Source organism: Colias eurytheme, chromosome 1 (genome assembly GCF_061535395.1).
Source record: "Colias eurytheme isolate Ceu_HAF_F1 chromosome 1, ilColEury1 Martin Lab GWU primary, whole genome shotgun sequence".
Lineage (NCBI taxonomy): Eukaryota > Metazoa > Arthropoda > Insecta > Lepidoptera > Pieridae > Colias > Colias eurytheme.
Window position 1 is genome coordinate 1,563,068 of NC_142980.1, and position 20,118 is coordinate 1,583,185.

The 20,118-nt window shown below is 34.5% G+C and overlaps 1 protein-coding gene and 1 long non-coding RNA gene across 2 annotated transcripts; one reads left to right on the top strand and one right to left on the bottom strand.

Annotated features, from left to right (window-relative positions):
* Nucleotides 1-1,126: 1,126 nt before the first annotated feature.
* LOC149910868 (ecotropic viral integration site 5 ortholog-like) lies at nucleotides 1,127-19,784 on the bottom strand. The gene is made up of 5 exons (XM_090106849.1): nucleotides 19,728-19,784; nucleotides 18,791-19,024; nucleotides 17,925-18,134; nucleotides 9,811-9,932; nucleotides 1,127-1,394 (listed from the first exon to the last, which is right to left on the bottom strand). Exons 1-5 carry the CDS (start codon nucleotides 19,782-19,784, stop codon nucleotides 1,382-1,384), a joined length of 636 nt encoding a protein of 211 aa, XP_089962975.1. The 3' UTR covers nucleotides 1,127-1,381.
* Nucleotides 7,166-7,643, top strand: LOC149910869 (uncharacterized). Its single transcript, XR_016457321.1, has 3 exons — nucleotides 7,166-7,284; nucleotides 7,411-7,472; nucleotides 7,546-7,643. It is a non-coding gene; the product is annotated as an uncharacterized LOC149910869 (long non-coding RNA).
* Nucleotides 19,785-20,118: the final 334 nt, after the last annotated feature.

A 20,118-nucleotide genomic window follows, 5' to 3' on the forward strand; every position in this document is an offset into this window, starting at 1 on the left:
CATAACTCGAGAACGGCTGAACCGATTTCAATAATTCTTTTTTTATTATATTCCTTGAAGTACGAGGATGGTTCTTATGTAGAGAAAACGTAAATATGTACCACGGGCGAAGCCGGGGTGGACCGCTAGTTAAGAATAAAATGGAATGTATCAGAAGATTTGAAAAAATATAATGTATTTGAGATCAAAGGTTATTTAGTTTGGCATATAGTGATCCGCGCCCCCGGCTCGGTACAAACCACACAAAGGCGAGGAAACGCAAAACACTAAATACGTAAATTCGTTGAACCCTAACTATTTGATTGGCATCGAGACGCTCTTGACAGAGATAAATCCTAATGAACTACCGACCTACTGCGCATATTTAGATATTTATCCGTACGAGGCCGCGGCGTCCCACTCTAGCTAAGTCGCAATAATAAAATTATTTTTAGTTCGTAAGTGTATAAATCTGTCATTATAATTAAAATAGTCATGTCAATAAATTAAAGAAAGTTAAAAATACGCTATAAAACCTCTAGAGGAGTCATATAAAATAATGTCTAATTGTCTAATTTAGTTTATATTGAATAATTATCGTCATAATATGTAATGTAAAAGGCATCCACGCGGTATATCGTTGTAGTAAATTCTGTGCGAACGGGACCAACTTACGGGGCCTAGTCGTTAAAAAGACGCAATTAATGCGAAACAATGAGTTATAGATGATGAATCTTGTATCTTATTGCGAATGTCAAAACCACACGAATGAAGTATGATAAATGTGAATATTTCCAATTCCTTATGTCATTGTAGTTAAATGAAATAAAATACAGTTGGCATTAAATGGATGGAACTAGCCGTGGAATAGTTAATGAAAAAGCTAGAAAACACGAGATCGAGGTGTAAACAAATATACAGAAAATAAGATTATAAGATGAAGATTACATACACAAAAGAGTTGAAAAAGAAAAAAGATTGTCTCCTTGCTGAATAGATTGAAACCACCCGAAATATTAGTATTTATAAGGTCGTGTATTACAAATCACTCTAGAATCACCACTCTGGTTCCACCCATACTATGTATTATCTGTGCATTAAAAATAAGATATATAATATAAAAAATATATAATAGATAGTAGAAGATACGATTCCAAATACAGTTAGTTACAAAAAGTCAATATCAACACACTAAACGTTATGTCAGTCTATGTCGTTTTCACGATCCGACTCCGTACAAATCTATAATTGAAAGAAAGATATCGCTACGTCTTGTTAGAGTGGAGGGAGGCGGAGGATTCCCTCCGCAGCACGAGCTTCAGTTTGTCGTCCTCCTCCAGGTCCTCGTCCAGTGACTCGCTCCTCGTGAGCGTGAGACCGAGTGCGCGCGCCTTCTACGCTTCTAGTCTCTTGACCTGGAATTGTGTACATTGTAAACGATTAGTACGTTCTTTTGTACGCTACAACGTATACGTACGTACGTACACGTATGCGTGCGTACTGCGTATGTAAGTAATCGTACAGGTAAATTAGCTTGGAGAAATTTTTGCGTTTGTAGTAGTGTATGGTCAGCAAATAAAATAAAACAACATTTTATTTTTAGTTTTTATTTTATATATATAAGGGATTTTAAATTAAACTATATGTGTTTCTCCTCTGAATTGAAAAAATTAAACTATATGTGTTTCTCCTCTGAATTGAAAAAAAAAATTTGATTTGATACAGATTTTCGGCGGTATGGCGACCATTTGGAATCGTCCGAAAAGTATGGCATGGCGATTTTCGTAAATGGCTGCACGACGATGGTTACCTGTGCAAAAGTTAGCCTGGTACAAATGGTTGAATTGTTTTTTTTAAATCAACACATTCGCGTCGGTATGGCGGGCTGTAAGTCACACCGGAAAAGTATGGCATGACACTACCGCCTACTTCTTTTTTATGGGCTATCGGTAAATTCTAAAATTTTTGTGTTACAAATTGTTTGACTTCGCTATTTTTCCGACGAGTTCGACTAACGCCCACGCGACTAAGCCGCCGGTACCAGTGTTCACACCATCGTTTTTCTTTTTGTCATTGCGTACTAAGACCCCTGTAGAACCGCCATCCTGTTACAAATGACTCGAAATTTTGTGTCAATATCTCCCGGTCTATACGTAATAATTATAATTTTTGAATGAAATGTGTGCTTTATGTTCTAACGGTACCAAACGACTGCACGTGGCACCTGCGGACAGCGTAAACTGGTTTATTCTGGTTTTGTGCGTGTTTCCACTTTCCACTATCAAGTGACGATTTATTTATTTGTTTTGTTTCGTAATTATTATGGTCAAATATTAATTATGAAACAAATTATTATGGACACGATATTTTATTGTTTCACGGTAGTCGTCTTGTCGTTTGCTCAAGGACGTGAAATTGAATGATATATTTTTTTTTATAAAGTCAAAACCATATTCTTTCAAATAAAACCTTGTTTTTATTGAAAACAAAAGTGTTGCTAGGAATAAGTATAAAATTAAATAGTAAAAATAATGTAAAATTAATGTTAGGATATCGAAACATTTTTGTATAGGCCAGAACGATATAGTGGAAACGCGCTCTAAGATCTGAGTAATATACATGTCGTGGTCATATCGTAGATTTGATCATTTCATGATATGAGTGGCCATTTCACGAAATGGTCGCATATCGTGAAATGGCCAATTTAGTTTGGCCACATCATGATGTGGTTTGGGCAGATTAATGATAAGAAATCGTTTCACGATATGGCCAATTATTAACGCACGGTTTTTTCATGAAATGATCAAAATTATTTGATCATATCGTAAAATAGTTACATTAATCGTTGGTAGAGGCGCTGCAAGCTCTGTGTTTATGTGATAAGATGGCGGCCGCTGGCGAAAATTAAATTATTCGCAGTTAAAAACTTCATAATTCGTTTAATAACAATATTATGAAGAAAGTCATAGCAAAGAATTTACGACGAAGAGGTACGAGTACTATGGAAAATGTGGATATCTTATATGTATTTAAGAAAAAATGCGACTTAAATAGGTAAAATAATTTAAGAAACTACTACTATATTATTATAATTGTTTGTTTTTTAAAAAGCGATCCGCTTCTGGCACTCGCCGGCCGCTGCCGCGGCACGCTCGCTTTGCTCGCTCGGCTCGTGCGTTGTTTATCAAAGTCTAACCTAACCTAACCTAACTGTTTTCTATTGCAAAAACGATTCGCTTCTGGCATTCGCCGGCCGCTGCCGCGGCACTAACTTTAATGACATTAAACAAGTTTTTAGAATATAGTTATTCTGAATTTTTTTAATATTTTATGGACTCTTTATATTTTATACGATCTGGCCAAATGTGGATGACCAAATCGTGAAACGTTGACGATTTAACGATCTGATTAAACTATGTTGGCCATTTCACGATATGCGACCATTTCGTGAAATGGCCACTCATATCATGAAATGATCAAATCTACGATATGACCACGACATACACACCACTACATATGCAAAAATTTCTCCAAGCTAATTTACCTGTATATGTATGTACGTTACTACGTGATAAGTATGTATACGTTGTTATAGGTGCACACAGAAATTAGCGCATAAGACTAGCTCATATTACGTTGTTGGAAAACATATAACGCCATCTTGGCTCAAACTAGCTTATATTATAAAAACTAGGCAACACACAACACATTTAAATGTTTATGATTTAAAAATGGATTACTCAGATATAAGACAATCGCAATTATTTTTCTTTACTTCTTATTACTTTTATACATAACTAGCGACTCGCCCCGGCTTCGCATGGGTGCAATGGCAGCCGGCCGGTACCGCCGCAAACGCTACGTCCCGCAATTTTTAAATATTTAATATCTTCGAAAATATTCACTTAAATCATACGGTGTAAAGGGCCATATAGATCTATATTAAATGAACAATGTATTCAAGGTATTTAATTCGTTAAGGATTAATGCTTCGAAAATTAGCCATTATTTGTCGTAAAAAGTAAATGACAAAAAAAAGTTATTGTGGGTTTTCCATGAGAGATAGACATATACCATCGCGGACTTTTCTGTAGACCTTTTCAATGTGTATAATATTATTTTGATAAAACTCGTAGGGTTCAGCCTGCGTTTGCAATGTTAGTACATTATTTTGATAAAACTCGTAGGGTTCAGCCTGCGTTTGCAATGTAAGCGGAAAAAATGTAATTTTTTACGACATCACATTAGAAACCTCAAAAATAACAGTACTTTTCCACTATATATTGGATGTTATTATACATATAAACCTTCCTCTTGAATCACTCTATCTATTTAAAAAAACCGCATCAAAATCCGTTGCGTAGTTTCAAAGATTTAAGCGTACAAAGGGACATAGGGACAGAGAAAGCGACTTTGTTTTATATGTAGTGATGATGATGATGATGTGTATCGATAAAAAATCCGTAAAAATAAAAATCCGTGCAAATTAATAGGCAAATATAAAAAGTGAATAAATAAAAATCAATAAAATTAAACAATTGAGTACAGTACTCCCAAACTGATAATGCGCATAGAAAAATTCGTCACTGTTCGGCAACTGTCATATTCCCCGAGCTTCCGAAGACGATATGTATATAGAGTGGTTAAATGTATTTTCTTCGTGCATAGTTTATTAGAATTATGAGTTTTATTGTGATTTTATGGTAAAAGAGATAAGTAACGAAATTTGTTTCGATAATTCAATGTAAATTAATAGCGAGGATAAGCCACACGATTGCGAATATATATTTGTTGTATTGATTTACTTGGAAAATTCTATACTTAGAACTATTAAAGTGTCTTACTGAAGCTGGCGTGATGATGGATGCATGGAAGGTTAAAATAAGACAAAGTTTATATTTAAAAAAATATTTTCAATCACTGGTTTACATTTAAATTGTAGAAATCTAATCATAAAAATCTCAGTCCAAAGGATTTACAGAATCAGGGATTATCTCTATTTCTGATATCGTAGAATGATCAGAACTTTCATTATGCTCTTATTAACTTTCACTTTCCCCACTGCTATCTGCTACCTGTGTAAATAATCATTTTATCGGAAAATTCAACTTTGAAACAAAACTACGAAGGCTATGTAACAGCAGCTCTATATAATTCCATACAGAGATAATACGTGCGCACTGTGTTTCATTAGATCAAAAAAATTTCCCTGTGCTGTTTATTGTATTTATCGATCAAGGGATGTATTTATAATGTAAGAGTAGAACACCCACGTGTCAAATTCTTATACTTTATTTTTAAAAAAATGACAAACTTTAGGTGAATTTTTCATGAAAAATATTGAAATGTATTCTGAAATAGTAACTGTCTAAGATATTTATTTTAAATAAATATAGACTTATAAAGCATCTTTGGGCGCATATTATCCAGTTTTTATTTTTTGAAAACTACCTCCGAATACCGAGAAATATATTTTTTTCAGATTTTCGTTTTTATTTTTTTTCTCCCTAAAAACGCAAAAGTGCGGCTTGTCACTAGCATAGAATTATTGCTCGTAATAAGGCCTATCACTCATAAAAAAACCACGCCGCACTATTGCGGTTTTTGGGAATAATACGCTATTTTCAAAAAGGTCAAAAAACACAATATAGGGTTGTCGCCAAAAGGTCAAACCAGTTTTTTTTTTCTAAGTGTGGATATACAAGGAATAAAAAGAGATATAACTTACATACTTATCACATCGCAAGCCCGAATTTATATATTAATTGTAATAATGTCCTATAATATTTATTTATTTAAAAAAAATTAGTATAAATAAAAAAAATTAAAAAAAGGTTCCCCAAGCAGGTCATTAGATTTCCTGCCTAAATATCTCATTTATTGTAATATGGTAAAAAATATAGTACAAAACAAAATAAAAAGAATGATGGTAAAATTTATTGACAACCCTTACACTATGTTTAGAAATTGGATTCCTTCTAAAAACCGCAATAGTGCGGCGTGGTTTTTTTATGAGTGATAGGCCTTATTACGAGCAATAATTCTATGCTAGTGACAAGCCGCACTTTTGCGTTTTTAGGGAGAAAAAAAATAAAAACGAAAATCTGAAAAAAATATATTTCTCGGTATTCGGAGGTAGTTTTCAAAAAATAAAAACTGGATAATATGCGCCCAAAGATGCTTTATAAGTCTATATTTATTTAAAATAAATATCTTAGACAGTTACGATTTCAGAATACATTTCAATATTTTTCATGAAAAATTCACCTAAAGTTTGTCATTTTTTTTAAAATAAAGTATAAGAAATTGACACGTGGGTGTTCTACTCTTACATTAAAAATACATCCCTTGATCGATAAATACAATAAACAGCACAGGGAATTTTTTTTAATCTAATGAAACACAGTGGTGCGGTAACCACTAATAAATAAAGACGACTGACGGATTTTTGAATTTTTTGACTGACAGGCTACCGTCACCTACCGCTTTTTGTTTTCGATTGTGTATGACTCTGAATTGACTCCTATTTCTTTCGAACAAGGTGCAAGATGCAAGTGCATTGTTTAGGGCACTTACGATTCGATGATTCGGGGTGATTCGGGTGTTTCTGGAAATACGATAATTGGCGAAGATCTGCATGCGCATTATTAATTTTGGAGTACTGTAAAGATATACATATATTTATAGGCAATACAGGGAACTTCTCAACGTGTTATCTATGAAATTATACTTTTACTCAATTGTTTAAGGTGATGAATTAATTTTTCTAACATTTACGGCCCTTTTTAAACCTTCGTAATTTTTATATTATTAAAGTTGTCGTGATGAAAATTCTTGATAAGAAAGTTCAATTACGTAGTATATTATTATTAGTCTGTGGTTCAATAGTAACACAATACATGTACCGTTTTAGAAACATGATTCCATGATATTTTCTTGATAGAAAAAAAATACAAAGTTCTCATTGTTATTTTTTTTAAATCTCTGGCATCTTCAAAATAACAAACGTAAAGTTACGACTTTTTGGATATTAACTATAAAATATACAACCTATACGTGTACCGAGTTGGAATTTTGAAATAAACAAGAAATACTTGAAATTAGCGCGCGACCAGCCAATCTAGCGTGAGCCGTCCTGTACCTACCCCGATCGCTGCACGGGGAACTTGTGTCGCTTGTCATCGAGTCGCGCAATTGTAACAAAGGGTGACAACACGATAAGACAAAATGGGACAATAAAGAAAATAAGAAGAAACATAAAGGTTGGAGGAAAAAGAATGCTTACAATTGGAACAAATTAATGAAGTAAGTTGGTTTTATTTTAAATTTGATGATATTTGTATTACAGACGATGTTTGATATGTACCCCTGTTTTAAGTACATAACGAATGTGTAAGATTTTTTCATTTATAGCATAGATAATCTTTTCAGAAATCCGGAATCCAGAAGGAAAATAAACCCATTGATTGTACACAATGTGAACCCACTCCTTCGTAAGTACCTTCATTAGTCAAAAATTTATGTTATCAACGCTCTACTGGTTTTATCGCATGATTCCATTTTTAGCAAAAAGCAACAAAGTGCAAAGAAATAAAAAATCATGGTGAACTTAGTGGAAGTATGGTAGACGTAATATGGAACAGGAGCTCATTGGAGTAGTATTAAAAAAAAATAGATACGTATGTTGTAAGAATTTGATGTTGATATTTATTTCATTTATGCTTACTACACCTGTGCGGGAAATTTCTTAGTACTAAAACAGGTTTATATTCATATTTACATAGTAATGTGAAAGTTTTCATTTCGAAAAATTTTGTGTATATTAAATTGAGTTCCTGGGTGATCTGGAAACACAATTGGGCCCGGAAGATGGCGCTGCAGTCACTCCTCCTAATCACATGAACCGATTTGGATGAATATTTGTGTGCACATTTCATTGTTGTGGGCTTGTGGGATGATTGGTTGATTCGTTTTCACATTAGCTCATATTATGTATTTTTGTTGTTAGAAAGTAAACTTAATTAATTAATGTTTATAATACATTATTATTGGTAGAAATAAGCCAGTGTTCGTCTCACATTGCTGTACCTGCCTACCTACCCTACCAGGGCCTAACTTTGTTCTGGATATTTTATTTTGATTATTTGTAATGAATAATTACAATTATAATAGAGTGCAAAAAATAAATACTTGCGTGAATATATTTTGTGTTTTTTTTTTAACAATTTTTTTATTTAAAAAAATATCATTCCGACCGCGGCTTTGCCCGCGTGGAATTAGGTTATATCGTGAATCCTGTTTCATCCCACAGAAGTGTTCAGACCGGATAAAAAGTATCCTATGTGTATTGTATCCAGGCAATTAGCTATATTTCATCAAAATTGGTAATGTAGTCTTGACGTGATTGAGTAACAACTAACAAACAAATATACAAATAAACATCCAAAGTTTCGCATCAGTTTTACTGTATTAGTGATATCTTCCACTCTTGACTTTGACTGAGAAGAATTAGGGTTTATAACTTCTTTCAGAAATAGTACCTTTCATTTCTGGGCATGATGCAATATCTACGTCAGCATCAAATTCTATCTAAATCAATTCAGTAGTCCGCGTTATTGAGTACCATTTCATTTTTTCAGAGTAACAATATTTTTTGCTATTTTAAAGATTATTTATAGCCTATATTATTTTGTAATAAATTACGAAATAATAATAATTATTAATAGTGTCTAAGTAATTGTTAAAAAGAAGATTATTTGTTTATAAGCAAGAAAATAAAACCAATAAATCAACAATTAAATATATAACACTGCGACGTAATCTCCACTACCTTCAATTATTATACCGTATCCTTTTTGATCCCATCACTCCTTCCTACCTTAAGAATAACTTTTCATTTCTACACTGTGAAAACTACTCTCTCCGATCCGTTGACAGACTTATTTTGAGTACTCCATCTCGACACACAAACTTCTATGCTGATTCTTTTACTGCCTCTGCTGTTAGTCTATGGAACTCCTTACCACTAAAGATCAGACTTGCTCCCTCTTTATCCTCATTTAAAAACCTTGTTCGGAAACATTTCTTCTTATCAGCCTTTAATTCGGAATAGTATCTTTATTATATATGCATTTACATTTATTAGTATAGAATATATTTTATATACTTTATGTAGCTTTATGTATGTATTATCATTAATTATTTATTTATTTTTCTATTATAATATATTATTGTATATATTATGTAGGGTTATTTATAGTATAGTTATTATACATGTATGTATAGTTATTTATGTGCATATAATGTACTTTTTGTGTAAGTATCATACTTACTTTTTTATTTTCATGTTATTTAAATTCTAATTCTACTTCCAAAATTTCATTTACTAAATATTTCGCTTTTTTTTCGCTTGGTTGCCTGGCAGAGATCACTGCTTAGTGATAAGGCCGCCAATTGTACTACATCTTTCTAGAACCATATTTTATTTTTATTGTTTCTTATTATTTATTGATTGTATTACAATAAAGTGTAATAAATAAATAAATAATAAATAACAATATTATAGCTGTATGACGACTCCATACATGTTTGTCCCGAGTCGGCCAGCGGCAGCGCGGCGAGTTTGCAAGAATGACTTCGCGCACACCCGCGTTCGCGATAGCGATTAGCGAGCTATTAGACTCCGCCCACCAAGCAGTGGATTTTTTTTTGTGTATCGTCTTAAGTAGCTTAATAAAAAAACAGGAAGAGGAGAACAGCTTAAGAAATATTGAATTAACAAATTCAATATTTCTTAAGCTAAGCTATTTCTAAAGCCAAAACATAATTTACCCTTTTGCATAGTATTTTGTTTGCTTTGAATAAAAGCCCTTCGGTATATTTGGGTGCCTCAGCAGGAGAGGTGATGGAATCATAATTTTCACCACTCTCTCTCGTGGTGTCCTTGGCTCGAGCTGTAAGAAAATATGATTTATACTTACTAATATCACAGTATTACAATATAGATATTGTAATACTGTGCTAATATTATAAAGCTGAAGAGTTAGTTTGTTTGAACGCGCTAATCGCAAGAACTGCTGGTGCGATTTGAAAAATTATTTCGGTGTTACATAGCCCATTTATCGATGAAGGCGGAGCAATGCGGGTGAAATATGTATGAATGAATTTTGTGTCCAGATTAGAATAGAGGAAATTGTCGCGGGAGAAAAGCTAGTTTGTTAATCGACGCATTTAATTAACTCGGGTCATATACTGTATTACTTGGTACCTACTTGATGTTTGATTAGAATGTCTGTCTAGATGTACGTATATTATGCTGTTTCATTAAAATTTTAGGACGGATAAATTCACAGACTACCGGCTTTTATAATTAAGAACTAGTTCAGACTGGTCTGGAAATTCTAAAACTATTCCTGACCTGTAGAAGGGTCAATTCTGTACATTGAAAATATTGAAAAAATAAATAGCAGGGGGTGTTACTGGATCGATACCAAACCCAAATATGTGATTAAAAAAAATTTTGTCTGTCTGTCTGTATATTCAGGCATCACATGAAAACTAACGGTTCGAATTCGATGAAACTTGGTATAATTATACCTTATTATCCTGGGCATAAAATGGAATACTTTTTATCCTGGAAAAATACGTAGTAAAAAGATTAATCTTAATTTTTTCAGCGCCGTAACCTGCAGCGCCGTAAATCGGATTTGGCTTGAACTTATCTATGATATTGGTTAGGTATCTACATACTAACAAAGAACCTAATCTCGATTCTGAGAACGAATTGCGATCTTCCTTTATTTTCATTATCTTAATATATATAAATCTCGTGTCACAATGTTTGTCCTCAATGGACTCCTAAACCACTTAACCGATTATAATAAAATTCGCACACCATGTGCAGTTCGATCCAACTTGAGAGATAGGATAGTTTAAACATGTTATACCACGGGCGAAGCCGGGGCGGACCACTAGTATGTTCATATTTTCATATTGCTTTATGCAATTTTTTTTCATATTACGAGTAACTACTGCTAATCCTATGCATATCAAATCTATCGAAGAAAGATTTAATCGATCGAAGAATAATAACTATTGTTTGATTAAATTAATTCACTTGAAAATTTAAACGTTACTTTTACTACTTGATCTTGTACCTAAGGATAGTTTTTTATATGGTACATTGTTTATCGATAGATAAATATGTAATACAGTTTTAAGTATAAATAGGATATACTAGCTTTCCACCCGCAGCTTCGCCCGCGCAGTCAAAGAAAAACCCGCATAGTTCCCGTTTCCGTGGGATTTCCAGGATAAAACCTATCCTATTTCCTGGGGTAAAAAGTAGCCCATGTCCTTTCTCGGGTGTCAAAATATCTCTATACCAAATTTCATGCAAATTGGTTCAGTAGTTAAGGCGTGATTGAGTAACAGACAGACAGACAGACAGAGTTACTTTCGCATTTATAATATTAGTATGGATTAAAAAACAATCTCATATAATATTACTGAAGTCTTCATCTAACTTTAAAATTATAATGGCGTGTAAAGAGGGTATTTTTTTTAAACGTAGGCACACGGTCAAGCGTCTTATTAAAATCTTGTAAAACACAATGACGTTTCAGAAAATCAATCCAAAAATATCTTTTAAATCCTGTAGTGTTTATAAATTATATAATACTAGCTTTCCGCCCGCGGCTTCGCCCGCGTTTTCAGAGAAAACCCCGCATAGTTCATGTACTGACTTACAGTACGTATATATGTAGAATTGCACTGGCTCACTACTACACTCAATAGTGCGGGCACACGTCCATTCCAGTCCGGCATCGGCAGTCGACTGACTAATGACAACTTATGACAGCTATGAGCTATCCCCACCACTGGTGTACGTGAGACAGTGTATATGTTACCGGAAATGTATGTAATCCGTCATTGTATACAATTCCTAGGAAATGTATATAATTCCTAAAATCGCACGGAAATGTGTGAAATAAATTATTTTATACACATTTCCTAGGAAATCTATATATTTCCTAAATAGCTATCGGAAATGTAAAACATTTAAGATATTGATATGTCGCAGGCTAATTGTATATAATCTGGCCGTTTACAAACGGTCGGCATTTTGTAGTAACTATGCCGATAATTCGTAATCAGAAATTTTTGGTTTGGATAAGGGGGTGGGTTAGGTTAGGTTCGTGTTTTTTAAAACTACACAGAAATAGGAGCATATATACGGCGGATTATACAATCCGACTGCGCCAAATATACGCGGGGACAGCGGGACGAGGGGACTGATTACTTGCCAAATGAAAATTTGATTTTATAAGAATAAATATAAGTTGATTTTGTGATATTTACGTTAAAAGTTAGATAGTTGATTTTTAAAATGTTAATTAGTAAGATAATAATATGAACATAATAATTAATATTATTACAATTTTACGGTATGACTGTTACCCGATTGTATCAATAAGAGCTATTATAAAAAAAATAACAACGTGTTTTATTACAGAAAGCATTTACTTTACACATTTCCTAATACGATATTGGAATTGTATACAATTCCTAGGAAGATAATACATTTCCTAGGATATGCATGCATTAAATAGTTTTTTAAACAATATTTTATACATTTCCTAAATGGTATCGGAATTGTACACATTTCCTAGGAATTGTATACAATTCCTTGATTTTATACATTTCCGGTAACATATATATATCTATTTCATAGATACACTACAGTTCCCTTTCCCGTGGGATTTCCGGGATAAAACCTATCCTATCTCTCAAGTTGATATAATGACTATGATTCTGTTATATTCTGAGGATTTTATACATTACATATTTTATATATTTTTCAAGCGAATTGTGGGACACTGGACTGGAACTGACTCTTATTGAATTTTAATTGAGTTTTCGAAATTAAATTGTGATAACTGGTAATAACATAGAGAAGTTTAACAAAATAAGATTATGATTATGGTCTTGCCGGTAGTTACTATTGCTTGCTTTTCCACCAATAGATAAATCTATACGGGGTTGTAGAGCCCGTACAAAATCAATATATTTTGATGATGAATATGTCAACACAAAAAGAAAAGAAATTTCAAGGAAAATTAAGAGACTAGGAGCAGTGCACGAACGTTGTTAAGACACTGCGTGTATAACACGGCAATTTTAGACAAACACAAGTAACAGTTTTATCCATACTAATATACTAATATACTAATACTAGCTGTCCGCCCCGGCTTCGCCCGTGGTACATATGAAAAATAGATGTTGGCCGATTCTCAGACTTACCCGATATGCACAGAAAATTTCATGAGAATCGGTCCACCCGTTTCGGAGGAGTATGCAGACTAACATTGTGACACGAGAATTTTATATATAAGATACTAATATACTAATATACTAATATACTAATATACTAATATACTAATATACAAATATACTAATATACTAATTAATAATATAAATGCGAAAGTTCTGTCTTCTGTCTGTCTGTCTGTCTGTCTGTTACTCAATCACGCTTAAACTACTGAACCAATTTTCATGAAATTTGATATGGAGATATTTTGATACCCGAGAAAGGACATAGGCTACTTTTTATCCCGGGAAAATGACGCAATCCCGGAAATCCCACGGGAACGGGAACTATGCGGGTTTTTCATTGACTGCGCGGGCGAAGCTGCGGGCGGAAACCTAGTTTACATAATATAAGTTAATTGAAGAATCCTGGTCCATTGTTAGTTAAAGCCATGTGGTAGGCCAATTAGTGACGCTGTGCATATAATGATGCGCTGATTTCTTATAATTGGAATCTATTGGAATAATAATTTAAAGATAATTTTATGTTTTCTTATTTTTAATCAATTTTAGTTTATATGCAGCGCAACATTACAATTTACAATATTAATGAACACATGGTTTTTAATGAAGCATATTTTTAATGGTGCTACATATATCGGGTTACATTTCTCTATGACATTGACACGTTTTTATGTAATATTATTTTTTGTATGTAAACTTTAGAGGGTTATGTAAATCACTACATAGTATAAAACAAAGTCGCTGTCTCTGTCCCTATGTCCCTTTGTACGCTTAAATCTTTGAAACTACGGAACGGATTTTGATGCGGTTTTTTTTAATAGATAGAGTGATTCAAGAGGAAGGTTTATATGTATAATAACATCCATCAAATAGTGGAGAAGTACTGTTATTTTAGAGGTTTCTAATGTAATGTCGTAAAAAATTACATTTATTCCGCTTACATTGCAAACGCAGGCTGAACCCTACGAGTTTTATCAAAATAATGTACTAAGTATTATACACATTGAAAAGGTCTACAGAAAAGTCCGTGGTGGTATATGTCTATCTCTTATGGATAACCCACAATAACTTTTTTTTGTCATTTACTTTTTACGACAAATAATGGCTAATTTTCGAAGCGATTTTAACCAATACAGCATTAATCCTTAACCAATTAAATACCTTGAATACATTGTTCATTTAATATAGATCTATATGGCCCTTTACACCGTATGATTTAAGTGAATATTTTTGAAGATATTACAGATTTAATAATTGCGGGAAGTACCGTTTGCGGCGGTACCGGGCGGCCGCCCGGCTATATATTTTACTAGCTTTCCGCCCGCGGCTTCGCCCGCGTTTTCATAGAAAAACTCACATAGTTCCCGTTCCCGTGGGATTTCCTGTATAATCACTTTTGAGTTTTATATATTAAGAAGATTTAAGGTATGAATTTTCGAAAATCTTTTCTTACCGGACGCCTACGTCATAAGATCTATCTACATGCCCAATTTCATGCAAATATATCAAAGGAATAAAAAGTTTCCTACAAATTTCTATTGCCTATTTTACACCTTTAGGGGATGAATTTAAAAAAAAATTCTTAACAGAACGTCTTCGTCATATTATGATCTATCTACGTGCAAAATTTCATGAAAATACATCCAAGGAATAAAAAGTATCATACAAACTTCTATCCCCTATTTTACCCCTTTAGGGGATGAATTTTCTAAAATCCTTTCTTAGGGGACGCCTACGTTATGACATCTACCTGCATGCCAAATTTCAGCCCGATACGTCCAGTGGTTTGGGCTGTGCGTTGATAGATCACTATATCAGTCACCTTTGAGTTTTATATATATAGATACCCGTGCGAAGCCGGAGCGGGCCGCTATCATCACTACATAGTATAAAACAAAGTCGCTTTCTCTGTCCCTATATCCCTATGTCCTTATGTCCCTTTGTATGCTTAAATCTTTAAAACTACGCAACGGATTTTGATGCGGTTTTTTTTAATAGATAGAGTGATTCAAGAGGAAGGTTTTAGTATATAATTTATTAGGTTTTAGACAAAGCGGGCGAAGCCGCGGGCGGTAAGCTAGTGTTTTTATATATGTACAACGTTCACAGTTTTTCTGTAGTGTATTTAGTATCAGCATTGCACCCGTGCGAAGCCGGGGCGGGTCGCTAGTTTTTTATAATTAGTAAAAATGCATTTAATTAAAATTTGCTATCATTTTCTCCTAGATTTAAAATGGAAATTATAACTCGATGTAGCACCAAGCAAAGCGTCAATGTTAGTGACTGTTAGTCGGCTTGTTCTTTTGATGACATTTTTATACATAAGATATATCTTATATATAAAATTCTCGTGTCACAATGTTAGTCTGCATACTCCTCCGAAACGGGTGGACCGATTCTCATGAAATTTTCTGTGCATATCGGGTAAGTCTGAGAATCGGCCAACATCTATTTTTCATATGTACCACGGGCGAAGCCGGGGCGGACCGCTAGTTTTATATAGAATAATTATTAATTACATAAAAATCGATTTAAATACTAAACATCTTAATACTTCAATATTTGAATTACAAATTAAGGTTTAATTCCAAAAATCTATCAAAATTATTAAGTAAAATAGGGGGGGTATTTCATCTATTTTTGAGGGCATATTGAAATGGTCGGTAAATATATTTTACTAGCTTCCTTTCTTAGCGGATGCCTACGTCCTAACATCTACCTGCATGCCAAATTTCAGCCCGATACGTCCAGTGGTTTGGGCTGTGCGTTGATAGATCACTATATCAGTCACCTATGAGTTTTATATAATATACAAGATTTTCAAACTTAAACAAAACCTTAGCCTTTAATTCGGCAACTTGTTCCTCTAGCTCGCGCACTCGATCCGAGTCACCTATATTGCTGCTTAGCTGAAATATTTAATGTTGAACTGTTTTAACCGTTATAAATAAGAGGTTCATTAGAAGAGCCATCTTTATTAATGTACCGTATTGATATTATCAATGTGAAAATGTGTTTGTTTGTTTGTTTATCTTTCTATTTCGTCGCAACGGAACAGATTTTATGATATAGTTATATGATGTTTGATTGTTTTGTTGTTGATAGTTCTTGTGACTGTTAAATTTAACGTAACATCAAAGTGGATTAAAATATTGTATAATTACTACGAGCGTTTTACACTTTTATATTATACTAGCGGTCCGCCCCGGCTTCGCCCGTGGTACCTACATGTTTAAACTATCCTATCTCTCAAGTTGGATCAAACTGCACAATGCACATGGTGTGCGAATTTTATTATAATCTGGTACGGGAGCTATTAACGTTTTAAAAAAAGTCATTTTAGTATGTTTTTGATATATGGGTTTTTGATATACTGTTTCTCTTGCTATTTCGGTTAGAGTCCGGGCTGTCTGGCTGGCGGTAGTGGTTGTGTTTATTAGTGCGCACAGGAAAATATCCGTAATTTAAAGTCATTTATTAACGCGTAATTTTTAATCTTTTGCCTTTAGATAGATCCATCAGACATAATTTTTTTATTGCAAGACGTTTTTTTCGTTGTTAAAATAGGTGCTATACGCAATTTTTTATTCCAAAATAATTAAAATGTCATCGAAATAAGTGAAATTACATCAACATGAGTCCGCTTAAAAGGTAAGTAATAACTTTATTACTTATATGATATTATCCTTTTTTAATACTTATATTGAATAATTAGTAAACTAATATTTTTAATAGACGGTTTCATATTTATTATACTTTTGGGTATTAATATGAATTTGATGATATTTGGTTTTTATCAAGTTTACATTAACGTCCTATTTGAGGTTTGTTGGGAAAAGGAGGCACCATGGTAGATTGTTGCTAAAAAGTAAAAAATTGTAAATAATAAAATGAATATTATTTATATTATAAGTAACATAGTGATTACTTATCCTTCACGGGGACTCATGTTGATGGAATTTCACTTATTTCGATGACATTATAATGATTTTGAAATAAAAAAATTGCGTCTGGCAGCTATTTAACAACGAAAAAAACGTCTTGCAATAAAAAATTTATGTCTGATGGATCTATCTAAAGGCAGAACATTAAAAATTACGCGTTAATAAATGACTTTAAATTACGGATATTTTCCTGTGCAAATAAGATGCGCACTAATAAACGCAACCACTGCGGCCAGCCAGACAGCCCGGACTATAACCGAAATAGGAAGAGAAACAGTATACATATCAAAGAACCAACTATACTAAAATTCTCTCTTGTCAACGTTGGTAGCTCCTATACGAATCGGTTAAGTGGTTTAGGAGTCCATTGAGGACAAACATTGTGACACGAGATTTATATCTGTATGTATATTAAGAAGATTATAAAACATAATCTTGTAAAACGCTGATTCTCCATAACTTTCAAGAGAACATTGAATACAACTAATACAAAAACTGAGAAATGATTTAATCTACTTACATATTCCAATACTATAATTCTCCCATATAAGACTAAAATTAATTATCATGAATAAATCCTTGGAAAGTAATTCAGAAGTTTGGTCAATTTGATAACAATAATTTTCAGCTACAAACACTGGTTATTTTTAATGGAACATTCGAAGTTACCTGCAAGTGAGCCACATTGTCATCACGCTGTTTCCGGAGCATCTTGTTTTCGCTCTCGAGCTCTGTGATCCTCGCGGTGAGCTCTCGTTCCGCAGCCTCCCTCTCCGCCGCGTGCAGTCTCGCGCGCACCAACTCTCGCTGAAGGCAACGAACGAGCTCCTCTGCTTTCACGTCACCCTGCGTGTCTTCATTTGTTTGGCGCGAGTTTTTCTGTTCGAAATGAATAGGCGGATGAATTAGCGAGATTAGGTGCTTCTGACGGCATTGTTTTGAATATTATACCTTTCTTTACAGAGTATCTACCATACCTACAAGGAACGATTCAGAATTTGTGGAAAGATTACTTTGATCGTAGATCTAGAGAGAATGGTATCTGGTATAGAACCATGCAGTCGGAACCTTTAAGATGACCTTGGATCTGTAAATGTGATTTTAAAAGACCTGAAATTGTGATTGCTTTTCACGTTCCATTGAATCATTTTAAATATCTTATGCGTAAATTGAATACAATGAATTAATTGTACACAGTGTGGAGTGGTTGAGGATGTTTACCATGTCTTGATGGAGTGTGTCCGGAACCAAACTGAAGGAAAAAGAGGCCTACCAGATGACTATTTAACTGAGGTTGGATTTTGTAATAGCTGTCTGGCATTTCCGATGTCGAATAATGCCAGACAACTATATAAGCTAGGCAATGTGTATTTAAATCAGAGCTAATTTAATGTTTTTGAGGACATACGGAGCGACATAATCGACTCTCGACTAAGCTCCTTAAATAAAGAAAAAAAAATTGTACATTAGTAATTTGGGGTTCGAAATGAGTTACAGTTTATCGAGAATGAGTGAACGAATGTGGTGGTGCACACCTCGTCAAGGGTCATCTCGAGCGAGCGGATCTCGTCCTGCGCCAGCGCCAGCCGCTGCTGCACGGCCACGTGCTCGCGGCGCAGCGCCTGCAGCTCGCGGGCCAGCGCGAACGTCTCCTCGGCGCCCTCCGCGCGGTCCACCTGCCCGCGCACCAGCCGCTCCGCCAGCGCCGAGTTCTCCTTCTCCAGCAGCTCCACGCGCTGCTTCAGCAGCTGGTTCTCTTGCCGGAGACACTGCGGACGATAGCGTTGCGGCGTTATGTGTTGTTAGTGGCTCCGCACGTATCCGCACGAGACTGCCAGTCGTGCCATCTATTATACTCTACTACTAAAGTAAATAAGAAATAATCACATTTTTGTACGTAACAAATGTACTAAAAATCTGTTCAATGAGTTTCTTAATTTTTCATATTATTGATTTCCTTTCATATATATTTGAATAGGAGGTATTGATTCCCTATAAATAGGAGGTATGAAAGAAATAAAGAAAGATGACTTCCTTTAAATAGGAGGTAGGGACTTCCTTTGAATAGGAGGTATTGATTCCCTATAAATAGGAGGTATGAAAGAAAGAAAGAAAGATGACTTCCTTTAAATAGGAGGTAGGGACTTCCTTTGAATAGGAGGTATTGATGCCCTTTAAATAGGAGGTACTGACTTCCTTTAAATAGGAGTATTGATTTCCTTTAAATAGAAGGTCTGGACTTCCTTTAAATAGGAGGTATCGATTTCCTTTTAAAAGGAGGTATGGATTTCCTTTGAATAGGAGAAATTGACATTCCTTAAATGGGAGGTGTGCCATCGGGACGAGGCTACTTTACATTCGAACGTTTTCAATGGGAAAATGTATCCAACAGTAATTCTACGTGTCACTCTTTGGTTGGTGCCAAAGGTAAGGTGTCGAGGTCGACAAGTGCCAGCAGGCCGGCAACTTCACCTTGCGCAGCACGGATGGCGCTGCCGCTCTCACCACCGCGACCGCTTCGAACGCCATGTCATCGCGTCGTGCACCGCATGAGTCGAGCTTCGAGCGTCATGCATCGAGTATCATTCGTTGATACGCAACACGATATCCTAGGTACCGTGACATCACATGATCTGGGTCCGCGACACCATGCCTGGTGTCCGCTACCACGTCGAGCAACGTGTCAACACATCCAGCCGGTGCTCATCGGAATCCAGGGTGACGTGTAACTGGGTGACTGGTACCAAACTAATCTGTATTGCAATCATTCACATAAAACGGTCAGTAGATAATATAATTTCACATTGAGTGTGCAATTAGAAAAAAGTTTTCAAACTGTAGTAACTTCACAATGATGGTAATA

Bases quoted from the DNA above. Each gene is read 5' to 3' on its own strand.
- LOC149910868 (XM_090106849.1), bottom strand. From the start codon at position 19,784: ATGGCGTTCGAAGCGGTCGCGGTGGTGAGAGCGGCAGCGCCATCCGTG. The intron at 18,135-18,790 runs GTGTGCACCACC...CATTTCGAACAG, and splicing joins TCGAGATGACCCTTGACGAG to AAAAACTCGCGCCAAACAAA. The intron at 9,933-17,924 runs GTAACTTCGAAT...ATTTTCTTACAG, and splicing joins ACAATGTGGCTCACTTGCAG to CTCGAGCCAAGGACACCACG.